Source organism: Herpailurus yagouaroundi, unplaced genomic scaffold (genome assembly GCF_014898765.1).
Source record: "Herpailurus yagouaroundi ecotype Mexico unplaced genomic scaffold, PumYag 67700, whole genome shotgun sequence".
Taxonomy (NCBI): domain Eukaryota; kingdom Metazoa; phylum Chordata; class Mammalia; order Carnivora; family Felidae; genus Herpailurus; species Herpailurus yagouaroundi.
In genome coordinates, this window is record NW_024420499.1 from 533,988 (window position 1) to 553,393 (window position 19,406).

At 37.3% G+C, this 19,406-nt stretch overlaps 2 protein-coding genes and 1 non-coding gene across 5 annotated transcripts in view; 2 read left to right on the top strand and 1 right to left on the bottom strand.

Moving 5' to 3' along the window:
• The window catches only part of LOC121025775 (protein SET-like), an 18,074-nt gene extending 10,541 nt beyond the window's left edge, over positions 1 to 7,533 (bottom strand). Inside the window, exon 1 of the mRNA XM_040468514.1 lies at positions 7,529 to 7,533. The gene's annotated coding sequence lies outside the window, so the exon portion shown is untranslated. The remainder of the gene's footprint in view (positions 1 to 7,528) is intronic.
• The window catches only part of LRCH2 (leucine rich repeats and calponin homology domain containing 2), a 102,247-nt gene that overhangs the window by 63,199 nt on the left and 19,642 nt on the right, over positions 1 to 19,406 (top strand). For 2 of the 3 annotated variants that reach the window (XM_040468511.1, XM_040468513.1), the window contains 5 exons: positions 1,177 to 1,242; positions 8,816 to 8,864; positions 8,943 to 9,059; positions 15,576 to 15,620; positions 17,888 to 17,938. In XM_040468511.1, the coding sequence (XP_040324445.1) occupies positions 1,177 to 1,242; positions 8,816 to 8,864; positions 8,943 to 9,059; positions 15,576 to 15,620; positions 17,888 to 17,938 (328 nt within the window). The remainder of the gene's footprint in view (positions 1 to 1,176; positions 1,243 to 8,815; positions 8,865 to 8,942; positions 9,060 to 15,575; positions 15,621 to 17,887; positions 17,939 to 19,406) is intronic. The other variant, XM_040468512.1, reaches the window with a different exon arrangement.
• On the top strand, positions 18,261 to 18,389 carry LOC121025786 (small nucleolar RNA SNORA35). Its single transcript, XR_005788149.1, has one exon. It is a non-coding gene; the product is annotated as a small nucleolar RNA SNORA35 (small nucleolar RNA).

Genomic DNA, 19,406 nt, shown 5'->3' on the forward strand with positions numbered 1-19,406 from the left:
GTTCACACTGTTATATCTCTTTTTTAAAAATCACTCTTTAAAAAAGTATTTCTTCTTAATAGTCTTGGGTATTTTTTTACCCTGATTCTTCTGCATTTGGGGACTAAGTGCAATTTTAGTTACATGCCCATACTAAGAAGAATAAAGATGTCATTAATCTCGAAATTCTTTGGTGCAAATCTACACTCCTTTGCCTGTGTTCCTTGTCCTTTGCCTCTCATGTGACTTTCCCCAGGGGAGCTTTAATACATCCAAGCTAGTGAGGAACGCGGGGTCATAGAAATTGGCTTCTTTATGTCAACCATCTTTCTATAGTTACCAACTTATCTTTAGCTTATGATATATTTTAGTAGTTAATATGTAGTTTTAATTTTTAAGTGTTTTCTCCTGTATATTTTGATAGTTGACCTCCAAAAAGTTTTGAATAAAAGATGTATTTTATTCTTTATTGGACTAAACTTTAAAATTGAAAAGTTACATTTATATTTATGGTCACTAGATAAATATTAAGAACTATTAAATATGTTGGTGACTTATGCTAAAGAAATATATTAATTCATTACTTTTGACTTTGAGAATAATATTTAGAATTCTATAAAATTATGGACAAATAGTTCTCTCATATAATGCTTTATCATTCTTTTTCTTTTTTGTTTTCTTCAAATACCATTTCATTTGGGTATTAAAAATGTAATAAACTTGTGTTTTTTTTTTTTTTTTTAAGAATGGAACTTCAACATGGCTTTGCCTTTAGAATTAAGATGTATTTGGCTTTTAGCAAAATAGTCATCTGTTACATCAATATAACTCGTGTCATTTGCTGTGCTGGGAAAATGAAATCAATCATGATGGTACCTAAACAACCTGCATCTGTTTATCTTCTTTCTCGGCCAAAAGTTAGATACGTAGGGCAATAGCATGGTTAGAAGATCCCCAAACTTAAAGAAAGGGTTTATGATAGAAGATGCATGGAACAGTCGGTGAGCTTCATTCCCTAGTAATACCCAGTGCGCTTATAGGCGTTAGATCGAAATAATATTTAACGTTGTTTTCTAGCAGAGATCTTCATGGACCAGATGCAGTTTATTAGGGAGATCTATTCTATCGTGTGCAAAAAAAAAAAAAAAAGAATACTTTTCGATGTATTTTGAAATTAATGTATTGCTTTACTTCTAGGATTCTTAACCATTCAACTTCTGTCCCAAGAAACAAGCCAAAACAAACTGTGGAATGCGAAAAGAGGTATATAAATATCTTAGTCCTTATATTTAGTATTGTATAATGAAACTTGATTCTCTAACAGTGATGTTCCCATGTGTGGGCTTTAATTGAATAAATGATATAGATTTAATATAACTAGATAATTTAATGGGGGAATGTGTTTACAGCACCAGTTGAATTTACTTTTGATATAAACGAATCCAAAAATGCTTATTTGATCTATTTTGTGCTCATACCTGCATTCTGTCTTGGTGATAGAATCGTTTATTCATTTATTAATTCAGCAAACCATTTATTGGATTACTATTACTGCCAGGAATAATGTTTTTCTTCATCATTGTGTTTATTCTCTGTTACTGTTCACTTTTTCGTTTCATTTCAATTGGGTTTTTACTAAATTCTTCTACATGAATACAGGGTCTAAGTTAATATATATGAATTCCACAGAACTAGAAGACTTTGAAAGTTTCGATTTATTCTTTATGGCGGTTTGAAAATTTGCATCAGGCTCAACTCCTGGGTCATTCCCCCAGGAGTGTAGAGGTCCAAGGCTAGGGGTAGGCTGAGTATTGAAATACAGAGAGAGCGAACATTTCTTGAATGCTTGTTATATGCAAACTGTTCTGATGTGTTAGATGTCTTCTCTCATTTAATCCTCTTTGTGAGGTTCGTTACTGTTGTGACCCCATTTTGTAGGGGAGAAAACTGAGGCTCAGAAATTACCATAATTTGCTCAAGGTCACACAGCTAGTAAGTGGTACAGTGAAGATTCAAGCCCAGGTTGTCTGGTTCCAGAACCCCTCATCGTAAGATATGGTAACAACATTCAGCTTCCTCGAGGTTCACACATCCCACTGATAACTTTTCCTGGATACCTCACGGTCTAAAGTGAACTTACTTTTTCCCGACGTGACTGCTTCTCATAGGGTTAGCCTGAATGAATGTGTCACTACTTAGTCACCCAAGCCAGCAACTTTGAAATCATCGGAAACTTCTCTCTGTTAGGCACCCCTCCCAATCTAGTCAATCATCTAGTCAATCACAGAAAATTCTAGCTCCTTAACATCACTTGCATCTATCCCAACCTCTCCATTCCTAGCACAGTGGTGTTGGTTTAGGCCCTATCCTTTTCCTCCTGGATTACTGCAGCAGCCACCAGTCATCTCTTTTCTTCACTTTTGCCTACCTTTAAATTTGTCTTCTGCACTGATGTCAAGAGTGATGGCTCTAAAACCATCTAACTGCGTGACTCCCATTTATTATTTTCTACTGGTTCTTTATAACTTTCAGGAGAAAGCTGAAAATGTTTGACTTAACCTGTAAGATTGAAGTGAGTTTCTGCCTACCTCAAGAACCTTATCATGTGCTTTCCCACTGGCACCTTTTGCCGTTTGGAAGGGTGCTTTTTCTTCTTTATTCTAGCATGGTTTCATATATCTGTGTTCTATATCCTGGTTTCTCTACTGGGATTGCCCTTCTTTTTTTCACTTGGGCTTTCAGAATTCTGAGTTCAAGTGTGAGATGACTTTTCTTTTAAGTTCGTTTATTGATTTATTTATTTAGAGAGCATGAGTGATCTGGGGAGGGGTAGAAAGAGAGGGAGAGAGAGAATCCCAAGCAGGCCCCATGCCCAGGGCCAAGCCCACCGCGGGGCTTGATCTCACAACTGTGACATCATGACCTGAGCCAAAATCAAGAACTGGACGCTTAACTGACTGAGCCACCCAGGCACCCCTAAGATGACTTTTTATACTCCAGTCTAGAAACATTCCTCTACTCAAATTTCATTAATTGGATTTAACCCACTCCCTCCCTTTTTGAAAACTGATTGTGTTTTCTTACATGTTTGCTCTCGTAAAGTTTGTGTTATCACTTTCCCTGTCACTTCCTTTCATTCCCATCTTAAGCTTCCTCCCCAGGTTCCTAACATTCTCTTGAGAAAGCCCCGGTTACTCAGACCTCAAAATTGTGATGTATAATCCTGGCCTCTCCTTCATAGAACTGTTACTTCTACTTTCCTCATCTTCAAAACGCTCAGTATTTTCTTTTTTTCTTTTAATTTATTTTTTAACGTTTTATTTATTTTTGCGACAGAGAGAGACAGAGCATGAACGGGGGAGGGGCAGAGAGAGAGGGAGTCACAGAATCGGAAGCAGGCTCCAGGCTCCGAGCCGTCAGCCCAGAGCCCGACGCGGAGCTCGAACTCACGGACCGCGAGAGCGTGACCTGAGCCGAAGTAGGATGCTTAACCGACCGAGCCACCCCGGCGGCCCTCAATATTTTTTTCAAGAACAAAAAATAATTTAAATTTGTTCCTGATTATAAGATTAGTGTAGCTTTTTTGTTGAAAAATTATGAAATTTAGCAAACACATAAATAAACACCACCTATTGTCCATCTCTCTAGAGATGACAAGCTGTAGTACTTTGGTATTTTTCCCTTGAGGCCCTTTTTTCATCTGTGTGTGCGTGTGTACACAGAGTTGTATGACCCGGTGCTTATTGAGCACCTCTACTTAGATGTATAATAGGCATATGAAACTTAATTTTCCAAAACCACACTCTTAATCTCCCTCCTTGTACCTCTTAAACTTGGTTTTCCTGTATTTTTTTCCCATTTCTGAAAATGTCAACTCATCCTTGTGGTTACTCATCTCAAAAACCTCAGAGTCGACCTCGTCACTTTCTTTCACACACCCTGTCTAATCCACGAGCAAATCTTGTTGATGCTACCTTCAAAATACACCCTGAATCCGATCACATCGTGTCACCTCCACACCTACCACCCTAGCCCTGGCCTTCTCTTACTTCATTTATTACAGTAGCTTCCTAACGGTTCTCCCGCCCTTGCTTTCCTTTAGCCTGTTTTTCAAAAAAGCATCAGATCGGTATTTTTTCAAATGTAAGTCAGATCACGTCGCCCTTCAGAAGTAATTCTTTAATGACTTTCCATCTCATTGAGAATACAAACCAGAGCCCTTTGAGGACTCGGAAACTAACATCATCTGGCTCCCTGTCGTCTTCCTCTCTTGCCTCGGTTCCTAGTTAGTTACTTCTTCTCTAGCTCTACTGGCCTCCTTGTTGAATCTCAATATACCAGGCATTTTCCACTCCTTCAAGGCTTTTGCCTCTGCCTGGAGTGATTCCCCCCCAGGTAACCGTATAAGCCCTATGCTCTGCCGTCAGGTTTCTGCGGCAGCAGCAACGGGTTCCCTGAACAACTTACATAAAAGACCATGCCTCTCCCACCTCTGTCTCTTTATCCATATCTCGGGTTTATTTTTCTCCACAGAACCCTCTGACGTTCCAAATTTACACTTTTTTACCATGTGGCATCCTGAATGTGTATTGCTTTATTTGTTCATTGTTTGCCTTCACGACCCCACCGCCCCCTTGGCACACTTCAGTGTCAGTCAGCTTTATCAGTTGTTAGAGAAGACTATTGAAATCTCCAGCACAAATCGGGGATTTGTCTTTGAAGTCCTATCATTTTTCCTTCATATGTTCTGAGGCTTTTATTAGCTGCATAAATGTTTAGGGTGAGTTTATACGTTGGTCATTATGAAATGGCATTTTTTATATCTCTGGTAATGTTCTTTGCTCTGGAGTCTACTTTTCTGATGTTATATAGTCATCTCAGCACATGATACATCTTTCTCCATCCTTTTATTTTTTTGAATTTTTAAAAAATGTTTATTTCTGAGACAGAGACAGAGCATGAGCGGGGGAGGGGCAGAGAGAGAGGGAGACACGGAATCCGAAGCAGGCTCCAGGCTCTGAGCTGTCAGCACAGAGCCCGACGCGGGGCTCGAACTCACAGACCTTGAGATCATGACCTGAGCTGGAGTCGGTCGCTCAACCGACTGAGTCACCCAGGCGCCCCTACCATCCTTTTATTTTTAACCTGTTTGTGTTTTTGTGAAGAAAGTGGGTTTCTTATGGTTAGCATATGGTGGCACCTTCCTTTTTTATCTAATCTGACAGTCTGAATTTTAATGGCAGCGTTAATATTGCTCATATTTAATGGAATTATTGGTATTAATGGATTTAAATCTGTCATCTTGTAATGTGTTTAATTTTTGTCTTATCTGTTCTTTGTAGCCATCTTTCTTCTTTTTCTCTTGTCTTTTAAATTTTATTTGAAAATTCCTCTTTCTCTCCTTCATGGGCTTATTAGCTATAACTCTTTGTTATCATACGTTAGTTATTGTTTCGGGGGTTACAGTATAGTATTTGAACATCTCACAGTCTATCTCCCAAGTGCTATTAGGCCATTTCATACGTTGCATGACTTCACAACAGAATCCGATTTCTTCCCTTCTGGCCTCTGTGGTGTTGCGGCTACACATTTGACTTCCATACATGTCATAAGCCCCATAATACATTGTTATACTTTTGCTTTAAATAGTCAGTTACTTCTTTTTTTTTTTTTTTAATTTTTTTTTTTTTCAACGTTTATTTATTTTTGGGACAGAGAGAGACAGAGCATGAACGGGGGAGGGGCAGAGAGAGAGGGAGACACAGAATCGGAAACAGGCTCCAGGCTCCGAGCCATCAGCCCAGAGCCCGACGCGGGGCTCGAACTCCCGGAGCGCGAGATCGTGACCTGGCTGAAGTCGGACGCTTAACCGACTGCGCCACCCAGGCGCCCCAGTCAGTTACTTCTTTAAAGAGATTTAAATAATCAGAATAATGCCTTTTATCCTTACTCCCTTCGTCACCATCTCTAGTGCCCCGTGTTCCTTTGTGTTTCCACGTAGTGTCATTTTCTTCGTACTTGAAAGAGAGGTTGTACTTGTCATCTCTTGAACTTTGATTTTTATCTATTTTATGTCCATCACGTCTGTACTTAACATGTTTAGTCTTTTCCTCGAGCTTCCTGAACATTACCTGATTGAATTTTTGGTTGAACCGTGAACTTCACCTTCTTGGGTGCTGGATCTTACCGCATTGCTGTAAATATTCTGGAACTTTGTTCTCGGATGTGGTTAAATTACTTGACAACGATTTGATATTTTGGGGACTTGGTTTTTACGACTTGTTACGTGGAATCAGTGTGACATTTAGTCTAGGGCCAGATGTGGCCCCCTAGTGGGGCAAGACTTTCTTAGTACTCTGGCTGATGCTCCATCAACTATATGCTTTTCAGGTCTGGCTTGTGGGAACCCGTATTGCTTGTAGTCCTCTGTGAGTCTGAGAACTATTCTGTCGAATCTTTCCGGTGATTCATTCTTTTGCCTAGTATAAGATCAGTGATCAGTACACAGCTGAAAATTTGAAGATTTTGAAATTTGAAAATTTGAAGAAAATTTGTGAGAGTTCGTAAGTTCTTTCTCTGCGTGTTGCTCTTTTCTTTATTACTTTGTCCTGTTAATTCCATCTACCTCTTTCACTCTGGGTCCCAGCTCGGTTTCCTTAATTCACGGAATACCCTTGGGCCGTGCTTTGGTTCCTCGTCTGTGGGCTGAAGCCTGAAGCCTGGAAGCTCTCTTTCTGCAGCAACCTGGCACAGTTGTGGGGTTTGACTTGTTTGTTAGCCATCTGTCCAGGAAAAAAAAAAAAATTTTTTTTTTTTTTTTTTTTTTTTTGGCCTTGCCTGATATTCAGGATCTTGGAAGGTAGAATTTTATATATCTTGTCTGTTCTTTTAGTGTTTTTAGTCAGGGAATAAATCTGATCACTGTTACTTCTGTCTTGGCCAGACACAAAGTATAATTCTTACATTTTGTGTGTTTTGTCAATATTTAGTTTGCTTCTTCATATACCTTGTCTGTCCCAATGTTTAAAAACTTCTACTGCCCATATTTTTCATATGCTTGTGATGTTATCTTTATTTATATTTAAATCTTTTAGTCATTAATTTGGTATTTGATAAAAAGTAAGGTATCTGGTGTTTTTTTTTTCCTCTCTTGCTCCCTCTCTCCTTTTTTCACGCCCTCTCCTCCTCCCCTTCTGTTTTTCTTTCTTTCTGTGTGTATTTTATAATGGTTAACCAGTTGTCTCAACACTATTTGCTACATAACCTATCATTTCTACGGTGATTGTAAATTTCATAGTTTTAAATCAAAAGTTGTTATATTTGTGGTCCTGTACTTGTCTTCCCCTGGAAAATCTGGATCTAGTAGTATTTGATTACTCTAATTTAATAGAATATATGTAATTTCCTAGTAGGGAAGTCCCTTTTATTATATAACTTTTCTCTTCCTGATCATCTGTTCTTCCAAATCAACTTGGAAATTCTTTTATCACATTTCTTTATTTAAAAAAAATTTAACGTTTACTTTTGAGAGAGAGACAGAGACAGAGACAGAGCACAAGTGGGAGAGAGACAGAGAGAGAGAGAAAGGGAGAGGGAGACACAGAATCCGAAGCAAGCTCCAGGCTCTGAGCTGTCAGCACAAAGCCTGTCGCGGGGCTCGAACTTGTGAACCACGAGATCATGACTTGAGCCAAAGTCAGACCCTTAAACCACCGAGCCACCTAAGCGCCCCTATTGCATTTCTAATACAAGCCTCAAAATACTTTCTGGTTTTTTTATTATAGTTCATTTCAGGTGTCCATTAATTTGAAGTAAAAGTTACACCTATAATACTTAGTCTTTCTGTCTAAGAACTTTCCAATTATTCAAGTTCCTTACTAGACATTGGTAGTTTTTTTTTTTTTTCCATGTAGGTCTTATGCATGTTTAAGTTCAGTTTCTTCCATATTTTTGCTTTTCCTTACTTTTATGAATGAGTTTTTTTCCTAATATATTTTATAGCTTGTTATAATTGTTATATGAGAAGGCTATTAACTTTTGTATATTTTTTATAACTGGTAACATTCTCTTAGTAAGAATAGATTTTACCTCCTTTGGATAATTATGTTTTCTATAAATTTTGAAAATTTATTTCTTTCTCTCTAATTTTTACATGTTTCTTTTCTAACTGTACTGTAGAGAAGTTCTATAACAGTGTTGAATAATAATAGCTCTTGTGGGAATTTTGTTTATGTATTTTTTCCAAAGGAACTTCTTGTTCAGAGTGGCTACCTAACAACAGCATGTGTGGTGTGTGGTTTACTGTTCCTCACAAAAATAGATGAAAAGAATTTCTGCCATAGCCCCTGTGTGTCAGAATGAAGGGTTAGAGGTTCATAATCAGTAATTCAATAGTCAAAAAAGAATTGCTCCCCTATTCTCTTTGGCATTTAAACAAAAGACATTTGTATAAAGAAATTACTCAGTTTCTGTTTGTTTGTTTGTTTGTTTGTTTGGTTTTGGTAATGGTGTAATACAATAAACATTCTGTGTTTTCATTGTTTGTCTAGGTGTCACGTTTCTTTTGGCCTCTAAAAAGTCCTTAGAGGAGTTCTGTGCATAGGATGATATTGAGTAAACTCGTTTTAATGTTTTTTAAAGGAATATAAGTGATTGGGAACTTAAATATGTTTTTGTCAGCTAAGTTTTATGTTATTAGTTCAAACCATAGACAGGGGTAAATTCTTTAGATTTCTGCTACAAAAAGAGAGAGAGAGACAACTTTATAATGCTCATAATAAATACTTAAGGGTAATTCTAAAGATTTTAATATATTAAGGCATCTTTAATTTTGTAGTGTCTCAGCAGATGAAGTTAATTCACCGTTATCACCTCTCACATGGCAGGTAAGAGGAAAATGAATTACTGTTATATCTAATATTTTGTTCTCATTTATTTAATTAAAAGAAATTGTCTCATTACAGCCTTTAGAAAATCAGAAGGATCAAATAGATGAACAGCAGTGGCCAGAATCTCAACCTATAATCTGGCAGAGTGAAGAAAGGAGGCGGAGCAAACAGATTAGAAAAGAATATTTCAAGGTACTTTATTGAATTGCAAAATTTACTTCGTAATTATTAGTTTTGATTTTATCAGTTTTGTGTTAATAAGGTAGAACTCTAGTTACATATAGTAAATATGTTATTTTGTCTTGATTTCCCCCATGCAAGAGTATAGATACTATGATCCAGTTAAATAGGTAAAATTTCAATAATTCAGAATAACTAAGGATGAGTAGATCAGTCTGAATTGTGATTTACCAAATACTTGACAAGAAAGATGAATGGTTGCTATCCTGCTAATTGTAGCAATATGTAGTAATGTTTTAGAAGAATTACTTAGAAAAGGTCTTTAATTAGATTTGTTTCAGTATGTAGTTCACACATATTTGCAATTAGCATTTAACTGTTTCTGTCTAAATAAATGCTGTGTACATGGCTCTTAAAAATGCCTGAAAGTGTTTGTCCCTCATTTTTTCTTCTTGCTACCTTAGTAGATTTCTTAAGATGATCTTTTATCATAGATAAATTTGGAAAGCTTAAACTATCTGAATTCTCTCAGATTTCTAGTTTAGGAGTGTTTTAATGAAATTTTACTGGGTATACCTTTGTAAGTATTGTAGTATTACTCATTTGTGGTTAAAGTCCGCTATGTTGGTAGATGCCTGTGGAATTAGCATAATATTCAATACTAATCAGAATCCATTATTGGAATTTCTGACTCAAATGAACAGTGCAGGGAAGCTTCCTGCCCCATGAATAGCAAATTCTGTTGTCTTTGTGTACCTTTCTGTTTCCTGAAGCCGAATTTTTATCTAATAATAATCATTTTATGTAAATGACGTTGCTCTATGCTAATGGGTAGGTAGTTTGAAGTTTATATCACTAATGGGTAGGATTATATTTCATGTTTTTCTTTGGTAGAAGTGGTTATCTATACACATTGATCTGTTTCCTTATATGGGAGTATAACATATGGAAGTAGTATTACATGACCAAAACAGAAACGTTACATGTCATAGCAAGTTTCCTCTTTCAACAAGTAATTACTGAATCTTTTTATTGCGCTTCATGTTACCTGGTCAGTGTGAGAGGTAATGAAGTAATAAAAGACATAGGGAAAAAGGAAAAACACTCTAAAGTAGAACCCTGATCAGTAATGGTGTAAGTCTGTTTATCCCATGTCTCTACAGATCTGCAGTTTTATGTACATTCTGACATTGATTTTAAAGTCTCCTCTTTTAGTTTATAGGATCTCGAACAAAGGCACTCGATAAAATTTGTTAGTAGAGAAAACCTGATGAATGAGTGGTGATGTGGGGGAAATTTTGGTATTTCTGGCTAAAGAATGAGATTTTGATATTTATTTGATCTACTAGTAAAGTAAAAGCATATAAATTCTGACAATTTATCAGAACTCTTGCACACCATGTACTAAGTGCTTTGCGCTGTTCTAAGTACTTTACAAATATCAACTCATTTAACATTCATAACAATCCTGTGAAGTAAGTACCTTATCGTTCCTATTTTACAAATGGAGAAATTAAGGCACAGAGAGGCAAAGTAATATGCTCCACGTCACTTAGCTAATAAGTAGCTGAGTCAGGATTTGAACCCAGAGCCTATGCTATGCCGTCTGTTTATCTACTGTGGATAGCCTAATATCAAATTAAACTTGCAAATCAATACAGTTTCATTGTTTTAAAAAATATTTTATGGTAACCCAACTGAACTTTTTAAAAAAAATTTTAATGTTTATTTATTTTTGAGAGAGAGAGAGAGAGAGACAGAGTACGAGCGGAGGAGGGGCAGAGAGAGAGGGAGACAGAGAATCTGAAGCAGGCTCCAGGCTCTAAGCTGTCAGCACAGAGCCTGACGTGGGGCTCAAACCCACAAAACCATGAGATCATGACCTGAGCAGAAAGAAGTCAGACATTTAAAACTTACTGAGCCACCCAGGCGCCCCCAACTGAACTTCTCAATAAAGTCTTAATAGAAGCCTCAGTGAGCTCTTAAAAAAGTTCTTTGAGGGGCGCCTGGGTGGCGCAGTCGGTTAAGCGTCCGACTTCAGCCAGGTCACGATCTCGCCGTCCGTGGGTTCGAGCCCCGCGTCAGGCTCTGGGCTGATGGCTCGGAGCCTGGAGCCTGTTTCCGATTCTGTGTCTCCCTCTCTCTCTGCCCCTCCCCCGTTCATGCTCTGTCTCTCTCTGTCCCAAAAATAAATAAACGTTGAAAAAAAAAAAAGTTCTTTGAGTTAATAGCATCATTTGTTGATAAGGATTTTATTTTTTATGGCTTAAATTATCTCCTGTAATATTTCTCTTTTATAAGTTGCTAAGAGATCAAATGAGATAATATTTGAAATGTCCATTACATTATTATCTTTCAACAAATGTTAATGTCTTCCACTTTAAAATAAAGTGGGTGCAAAGATAAGTTTTAGTGACTGGGAAATTTTAAGGAGATATGTAGTTCTCCTCAACAGTCAGAAGATGTCAGTGTTAGGACACTGCAAAAAAATGGAATGTCAACAATTTTTTTCCTAAGATGTAAAAAAAATATATAAACCCTGAGATAGTTTCTAAGTCAAAACCATTATTCAGAATTGCCAGGATTTTCTTGATTGAAACATCATTGACAGCTATGAAGTGTCTTTATTTAAAAAAACAAAATTTCTTTTAATCACCTATCTCCCAGGAATCAAAAGGGTTATTCATAGGATATAGCACTGCACTTAATCTGGATTTATAGTTCATTCAACATTAAAATGCACTACTCTAGAGATTCATAGCAAAGTATCACCGGGCTCACTCAGTGATGGCCCCTTTAGCTTTTCTGTGTTAAGAAACGTACAGAGCTTTTGTTGCCACTTTATGCTAAGACATATAAATGGCTAAGCCACAAGGTTTCTTTATGTTCCATGGTAAATTATTAATGGTGTTGTTATTCAGTATATTTATTGAAAGCGTTTGTGTGAATGTTTGTTGTATGTGGATCTCTCCAGTTACTGCTTCCTAGTTGCCAAGACTGAATTTGGGTAGTAAGGTTTTTCAGGTAAGCCCCTGAAAGTAAGTAAAACATGTTGCAACATATTAGCCAGATTATGTGAACAAGAAGATAAATTGGGTCAGATTATCTGAGTAAGTAAATCAGTACAGCAGAGTGATACTGACTAACCCTTCTAGGCTTCCAGGCCATTCTTGTGTAGATTACTACTCTACTAAATCAAATTTAGTGTCCTTATTGCCAAAATAAAGTCACCGCATTTTTCAGAGTAAAAGTATTTCAGGAAATACATTACCTTATTAAAAATCATTTACAAAAAGCAAATGTATTTTACACTTTACAGAAACGTGTTAACCTTTTTAATGAGATACACAACAAAATACGAACATCTGATTTTTTGATAAATTACATTAATATAAATTAGTAGCTTTAATTTCTTCTAATAATGATAACACATGAATTTCTTAATGCATTTGATGATTGATTTCTAAACAAAGAAGTTATAAAGCATTACAGTAACTGTAACATATCAGTTTTAAGGATGATTTGATTTATCGAAATGCCATACATATTTGTCTTCAAAGGTATCTTATTACTGTTGTGCTAAAACATTACAATGACCATTAAAATACCTATCTGATTGCATAAATATAGTATAATGTTTGAATTTAAAGGCTAACTCCAAGGAAAATATTTTTGTATGTTTTCTGTGAACATGGTTAATTTTATACTGGGATGGGGAAGCCAGTTGGGTTTGTGAAATAACCTGATTTGTTCCGAGTTCAAGTTTGTGCACTAGTTACTGTCTCTCCTGTGAAATTAACTTAAATTTCAAAAGTGAATCGACCTTTTTGTTTCTCTGGTTTGTAAACAGGTCTTTATTATATTATTTGAATTTAGATATAGTAAGCTTCAGTTATTCAGACTAATACTAATTGAGGGCAGCTGCGTTGATTCAGTACAAGTTGGACTTCTAGAATATTTTCAAATCTGTGTATATATTAAGTTTGGGGTTTTAGGACCTTCAAATCTGTGCAGTAATGCAAACTAAGTAGTACCTTTCTGTGTTTTCATTAGAAGTATAGTTGAGTAGTAGGTAATATTATTACTATCTGTGTTCTTGACTTCATCATCCTGTTTCTTTCCTTTATCAATTATTCACTTCTCTGCATCCTTTCTATCTCTTTACTTTCCATCTTATAAATGTGCTTAGACCTCTACAGTTATCCCTAATTCCCCTTGCAGCTGTTGCCTTATCTTTTTTATTTTAGGGCCAGACTTTCTTGACTCTCTCGTATCAATAACAGAAAGCTTGGACATTTTAAGAATGTTTTTATTTAAACTAATTTTTTAATGTTTACTTATTTATTTTGAGAGGGAGAGAGAGAGAGAGAGAGAGAGAGAGAGAGAGAGAGAGAATCCCAAGCAGGCTCTGTGCTGTCAGTGCAGAGCCTGACATGGGGCTCGATCTCATGAACCATGAGATCATGACCTGAGTCGAAATCAAGAGTCAGACACTTAACTGACTGAGCTACCCAGACACCCCAAGTTTGGACTTTTAAAAAATGTCAGGCGCCAGGCTTCCCTACTTCTCTAAGACTTACTACCTTCCACAATTCACTCTTCTCAAGTAGCCATACTGCTACTCTTTGTTTTCTGCACAGACTGAGCTTTTTTATTCCTCTGTGCTTTCCTTCTTCTGAGAATGCCCACTAGCCCTTTTTATTCCTGGCAAACCTTTGCTAATCATTCGGGATTTAGAGATGGAAGTATAGCATAGGGGTTAATATCCTTGGCTTGTCAAATCAAACCACTTTGGTTCCAGTGTTTAACTGGGAGATCAGCTAACTGTGTGACTTTGACAAATTACCTAACCTTGCTAAGCTTAATTTTCTTCTATCCTCAAATGACTCGAATAGTGTCTTCCTTTACAGGATTATTTTCACTAATGAGTTACTTAATAATATAAAGTGCTTATTAGAAAAGCACTTGCCACAGAGTATACAGTTAATAAAAATTAGCTTATTATTCACTCAAATGTCATTCTTTTGTTTTAGTTTTTGTTTTTGCAGGAGTCATCCTCTATCGGGTATTCATTCTCAATTAAAATATGAAAGGTTGCAGCAAATTATCAGGGGTGCCTGGCAAAGAAGGTCATGGTCAGGAAGGCAGGAATCCATACTGGGCCTTCTTCAGTGGTACTTGTGTAGCTGCTTATGTTTGAGTGTCCTTGTATGAACGGCAGTAGTTGAAAAGCATGTAAGATGCCAGCGACATAGAAACCCCCACGATGCTCCCTTTCTTCGCATTAACATACTTGTGGTACTGGTAGTAACCTCTTTGAAACCCTCCCAACAGTGCCTTTAGGGGTGAGATCCTGCATCAGTATTCAGCTTGGCAGCGGCTCCGTTTTGACATCCATGCGTTTCTTCTCCGTTATTGCTATGACTGACACCATCTTCAGGTCCTGGGGTCTGCTGTGCAAATGTCACCCTTTTGTTAAAGTAGAATAGGACCAAGAATACATGCTGCCAGTGAGCATTGAGCCTAGAGATGGCAGATAGGTCTGTTCGCACATGCCGGCTGCCTTCAGGGGCTGTCTCTGGAACATTGAGTTGCAAACATATTGAGACTATGTCTGAGGTCAGCTTGAAAAAGCACCCTGGTAGGTTAGTGGTGGTTGTCATAAATCACTGGAGAGACAATGGAGGAACTTAGGTCTCGTATTTGTAATCCGTAATAGTGCTCGTTCACCAGTCTGTGGTTGAGCTATCAGGTAGGTTATCTTGTTTCCCAAGAGTTAGGGAATTAAAGCTGCATAAGTAAAGGGTGCCATTAAATAAAACATGGGAGTGGCCAGGCAAAGAAATTTGCAAGTCGGTTTTCCAATAGGAGAATCCTGAGTTGCAAGTGGTAGTTCGAGTGTTTAAAAAAAATTTTTTTTAATGTTTATTTTCGAGAGAGAGAGAGAGAGAGAGAGAGAGAGAGAGAAAGAGAACAAGTGGGGGAGGGGCAGAGAGAGGGAGACATGGAATCTGAAGCAGGCTCCAGGCTCTCTGAGCTGTCAACACAGAGCCTGACGTGGGGCTTGGACCCACAAACCGTGAGATCATGACCAGAACCAAAGTCGCACACTTAATAGACTGAGCCACCCAGGCACCTTGGTAGTTACAAGAGTTCAGAAGAAGTAAGTCTGAGAGAGATTACGCAAAGAATTGACAATGATGTCTTGGATATGGCGGGTTAAGAAAAAGGGAGAACTTAAGACAACCTTCAGATAGCAAACCTGAATGGATGGGAAATGGATCGGCTCAGGAAAGAAACGTTACTAGATATATAGAACAATGCCTTGCACATAGAAAGCACTGTATGTTAGCTATTAGTAAGCGCCAAGGACTATTTAACTGCTTATATATCTAAACTTGGTATCAGGTAATTTAACAAAAGTATCAGAGAATTTAATAAGATATGAATAAACCTCACCTAGCATTTACTAGTAGAGAATTCGTATGTTCAAAGAAAAGTAAAGTATATGTTTTAAATTTTTTTCAGTATAAATCATCAAGGAAGAGTTCAAGTGGCAATGAAAACGATGAGGTGAGAAAAGAGGGTAAAGCAATTCTTTAAAATGTTTACTTTTCATATGTAGTTGGTTCAATGAAAGTAAAATGTAATACATCTGTCAGTTTGTTAGTGATTTAATGCGTGGGTTTTTTCCAATAATACAAACAGAACATCATCATGCAGTTATTGATTTAATTATGTAATTTCCATATATCTTTTACCTCGAACGGAATTTCTGATAGTTCAGTTCTTTCTTTTTAATGTTTGTTTATTTTTGAGAGCGAGACAAGTGTGAGAGCAGGGGAGGGGCAGAGAGAGAGAGAGGGAGACACAGAATCAGAAGCAGGTTCCAGGCTCTGAGCCGTCAGCACAGAGCCCGACACAGAGCTCGAACCCACGAACCATAAGATCATGACCTGAGCTGAAGTCAGACGCTCAACTGACTGAGCCACCCAGGCGCCCCATCTAATAGTTCGGTTTTAGAATTTTGTTAACATTTACCTTTTACATTTTCTCATCTTCTGTCTCCCTAAACCAACGTTGTGGTCAGTTGAGATTCTTTTGGAATTTGTTAATCTCTTTCTGCAAATTCTGTGTACTATTTTAACATTTGAAATTAGATTTCTACGGTTTGTGCCTTGTTATAAATTTTTCTACCTCACCATTTTAAGTTATGCAGCAACCTAGCATTTTTGGAATGACACAGTGTCATCACCATAAATACTTCAGCTTTGGGTATTTTTGGTTGAAGGGATTGGTATTAATTTGGTGTTGAGTACTTGGCAGGGCTTCTGAATACTTCAATTTTGAGAAATGGGACCACACAGAAAATGTTTGCTGAACCCTGAGCTAGACGCTCAGCTTGGCTATTGTCCCTGTCCCTTTATATTTTATATCCACTCTGGTCCTGCCTACCTCAATATCTAATCGCTTAGCAAGACCTCCTTTTTCTTTTTGATACCGAAATGTTTTGAATACATTCCCCACCTGCACCTCTGCTATTTCTGCCCTGGCCCAGGCCCTTAACAGTTTCTGCCTGTCCCACCACAATAGCGTCCTTGCTCTCATTCCTTTCTCCAGTCCATGTTCCTCCCTGCAGCCACAGTGACTGCTCCAAAGAGCACAGAAATGTGAGCAGGTTCTCTCCTTGCTTAGAAACCTTCAATGCGTCCCCGTCACTTAGAAGGTAAATTCTAGGGCCTTCCTGCTCAAGCCCCTGTTTACCACACCAGCCTCTGCTCATGATCCGTCCTGCTTTCTCTCGCTTGCGTTGTGCCGTCCGGCAGTATGAACTGCTCACGGGTTTCCTGCCTCATCCTTTCATTTTTTTGCTCCCGTGCCTTCGTCCTTGTCCTCTCGTCTTGGAATGTTGTTCCCTTCCTTCTGTTTCTGGTAAACACCTACTCAGTTTTTTACTTTCCCAGGAAATTTGCCTTTCTGCCCCACCCCTACCATTTCCCCAAGTGCCCCTCATCTGCGCCTCATAATATGCCAGGCCATGGGTCTGTCATCGTACCGAGAAGGTTGTATTGCCTGTACAAATGAATCTATTTTCCCCCTAGACTGAGAGATCCTTGAGTGGATGATATTTTACTAAGTTTTAATATTCCCACTGTGTAGCACAGTGTCTGACACACAGTAGGTAGTCGGTAATCTTCTGTTGAAGGAAATGATGATGTCCTGTGGTATGCATATTCAAGGTTAAATGTTAAGACTTTTCAATTTGGTTGCTAGTGGTCATTAAAAAAACATGGACCATTTAATATTAGTTTAGGCAGGTAAATCTTTTGTATTTATTTCTAAGCCTATAGTAGAGACACGTAATTTTCCAGATAAATGTTCTTATTTGAGGTGATGCAATTTTTGCTTGCCTCCACGTACTTCTCTCAGATTGTCGCGTATCGTTGGCATTTTGAATTAATCCTAATATATGGATCTCTTGTAAGAAATAAAGAAAGGTTTTCCTCATTTGTGTTACTTAAAGGACATAAATTCACAGGAATATTTGATATGACTAGATAGTGCTTCTGATACCTTAAAGGGCTTATGATTTTATTGATCTAGATTCTGGTTCAGCGGGTCTAGGGTTGGCCTGAGATTCTGCATTTCTAACAGGCTCCCAGAGGGTGCTGACGCTGTTGGTTCACCGACCACACTTTGAGTGGCAAGGTGGTAGATGGTATTTTCTAGATTCTTCCTTTAGCAGTGGATCAGAAGCAATTTTCAGTTTTTCTTTTATATGTCTAAATCATCATTTGTATTTTAATTTCATCTTTCATCTTTTTATTTTTATATTTTAGCAAGACAGTGATAATGCTTATATGTCACCACAATCTCCAGTATCATCTGAGGTACAAGTTCTGTTTTTATATGTGTTTACATAGGTTTCTTCCTTGTCTCTTCTCTGTAACCTCATCTTTATTTTTTTTTTTTTGAAACAATACAATTTATTCACTCATATTAAAAAATCCACAGTAGGTTAATTTGTACAAACCTAGTCTGTAAAAAAATTCTGAGGACACCATCTTTTGTACAAATGTTCATAATCATAATTGGAAAATGCCTGTAGAGCACAGAAAAGACTTCCCTTTATAAAATTCTGTGTTTTAGAATTCATCTATATTTTGAAATGAGAAGAGCAACTTTACAGTTTTAAATTTGAAAGAAGTACTTCAGCATTGTGCAATGACCTTTGGTTTTTCTCATAACCACTTAGGTCTGAAAGCAATGCAACAGAAACTTCCTTTTTCCACGAGAAACATCCCTGCGGTGGGTTGTTCCTATCGACAGGAGGGTACACATTTCCTGGCATCTTAGACCTAAGGGCGAGCCTGGGGAAGGAGGGGTGGGATGAAAGGTGGAGTTTGTGAGATCTTACCCAGATACTCTAGTGGTTTGAATGATTGGTTCTTCTAATTTAGTGAGACCTATTGCTTTACAACAAGAGATTAAATGAACAATTCTAAGCAGTATCTTTGCTACTTCAGATGACCTTATTTAGTATTATAAAAGTGTGTTGGCATTGGTAAATAAATGATTATGTATTCATTTGGTGAATTCGGAACTTTGTCTAAATGTTCGGGTCATCCATATTCACCATATAACTTTGGTTACCAATTACAAAGGTAGTGTTTCATTTTATATAGGTGGTGTTAGTTTTTTAAAAAAGCCCGGATCATTTGTCTGTTGTTTTGGGTGAGTTGCATCATAAAACTTTTAAATGGACTTGGATGTTAGTTTTATAAACACATCTCTAAATTATTTGTATGGCAGGTAAAATGGTTTGCGTTCTTTTAGAAAGTAACTTAAGTTAGGGTATCGTAAAATTAGTCTTTGTCACATGCTTTTGTTAATCCTTTCTTTTACTTTCAGTTATAAAAATGTAAGCATATAAGTGACTAGTTGCCTGGTTGCTTTATGATTTTATGATCTATGCTCATGGGGAGAGAGTATTAGTGCCAGTTTTCTCAGATAAATTATATTGCTTTTATAATACATTTTGCTTGCATTTGGATAAATGAAATTTGGGGGAATTCATAATACTTTTAACCAAAATAACGAACAAATCGTGAGGCTTGTGGGTGGATAGGGTGATGAATACATGTGGTGGTGGCTCAATTAACATTCAACTTGAACTGCATGTACCATACTAATCAGCAGAAGATTCAGAGAATCACCGAAATTCTGATAACTTCCATTTCATCTGTAAAACAAAATGGTAAAAACATTTAGTATATTGCTATACTATTTATTTTCATTTTCGTTTTTTAAAAAATGTTAAGGAGGCTCCATGCACAACGTTGGGCTTGAACTCATGAC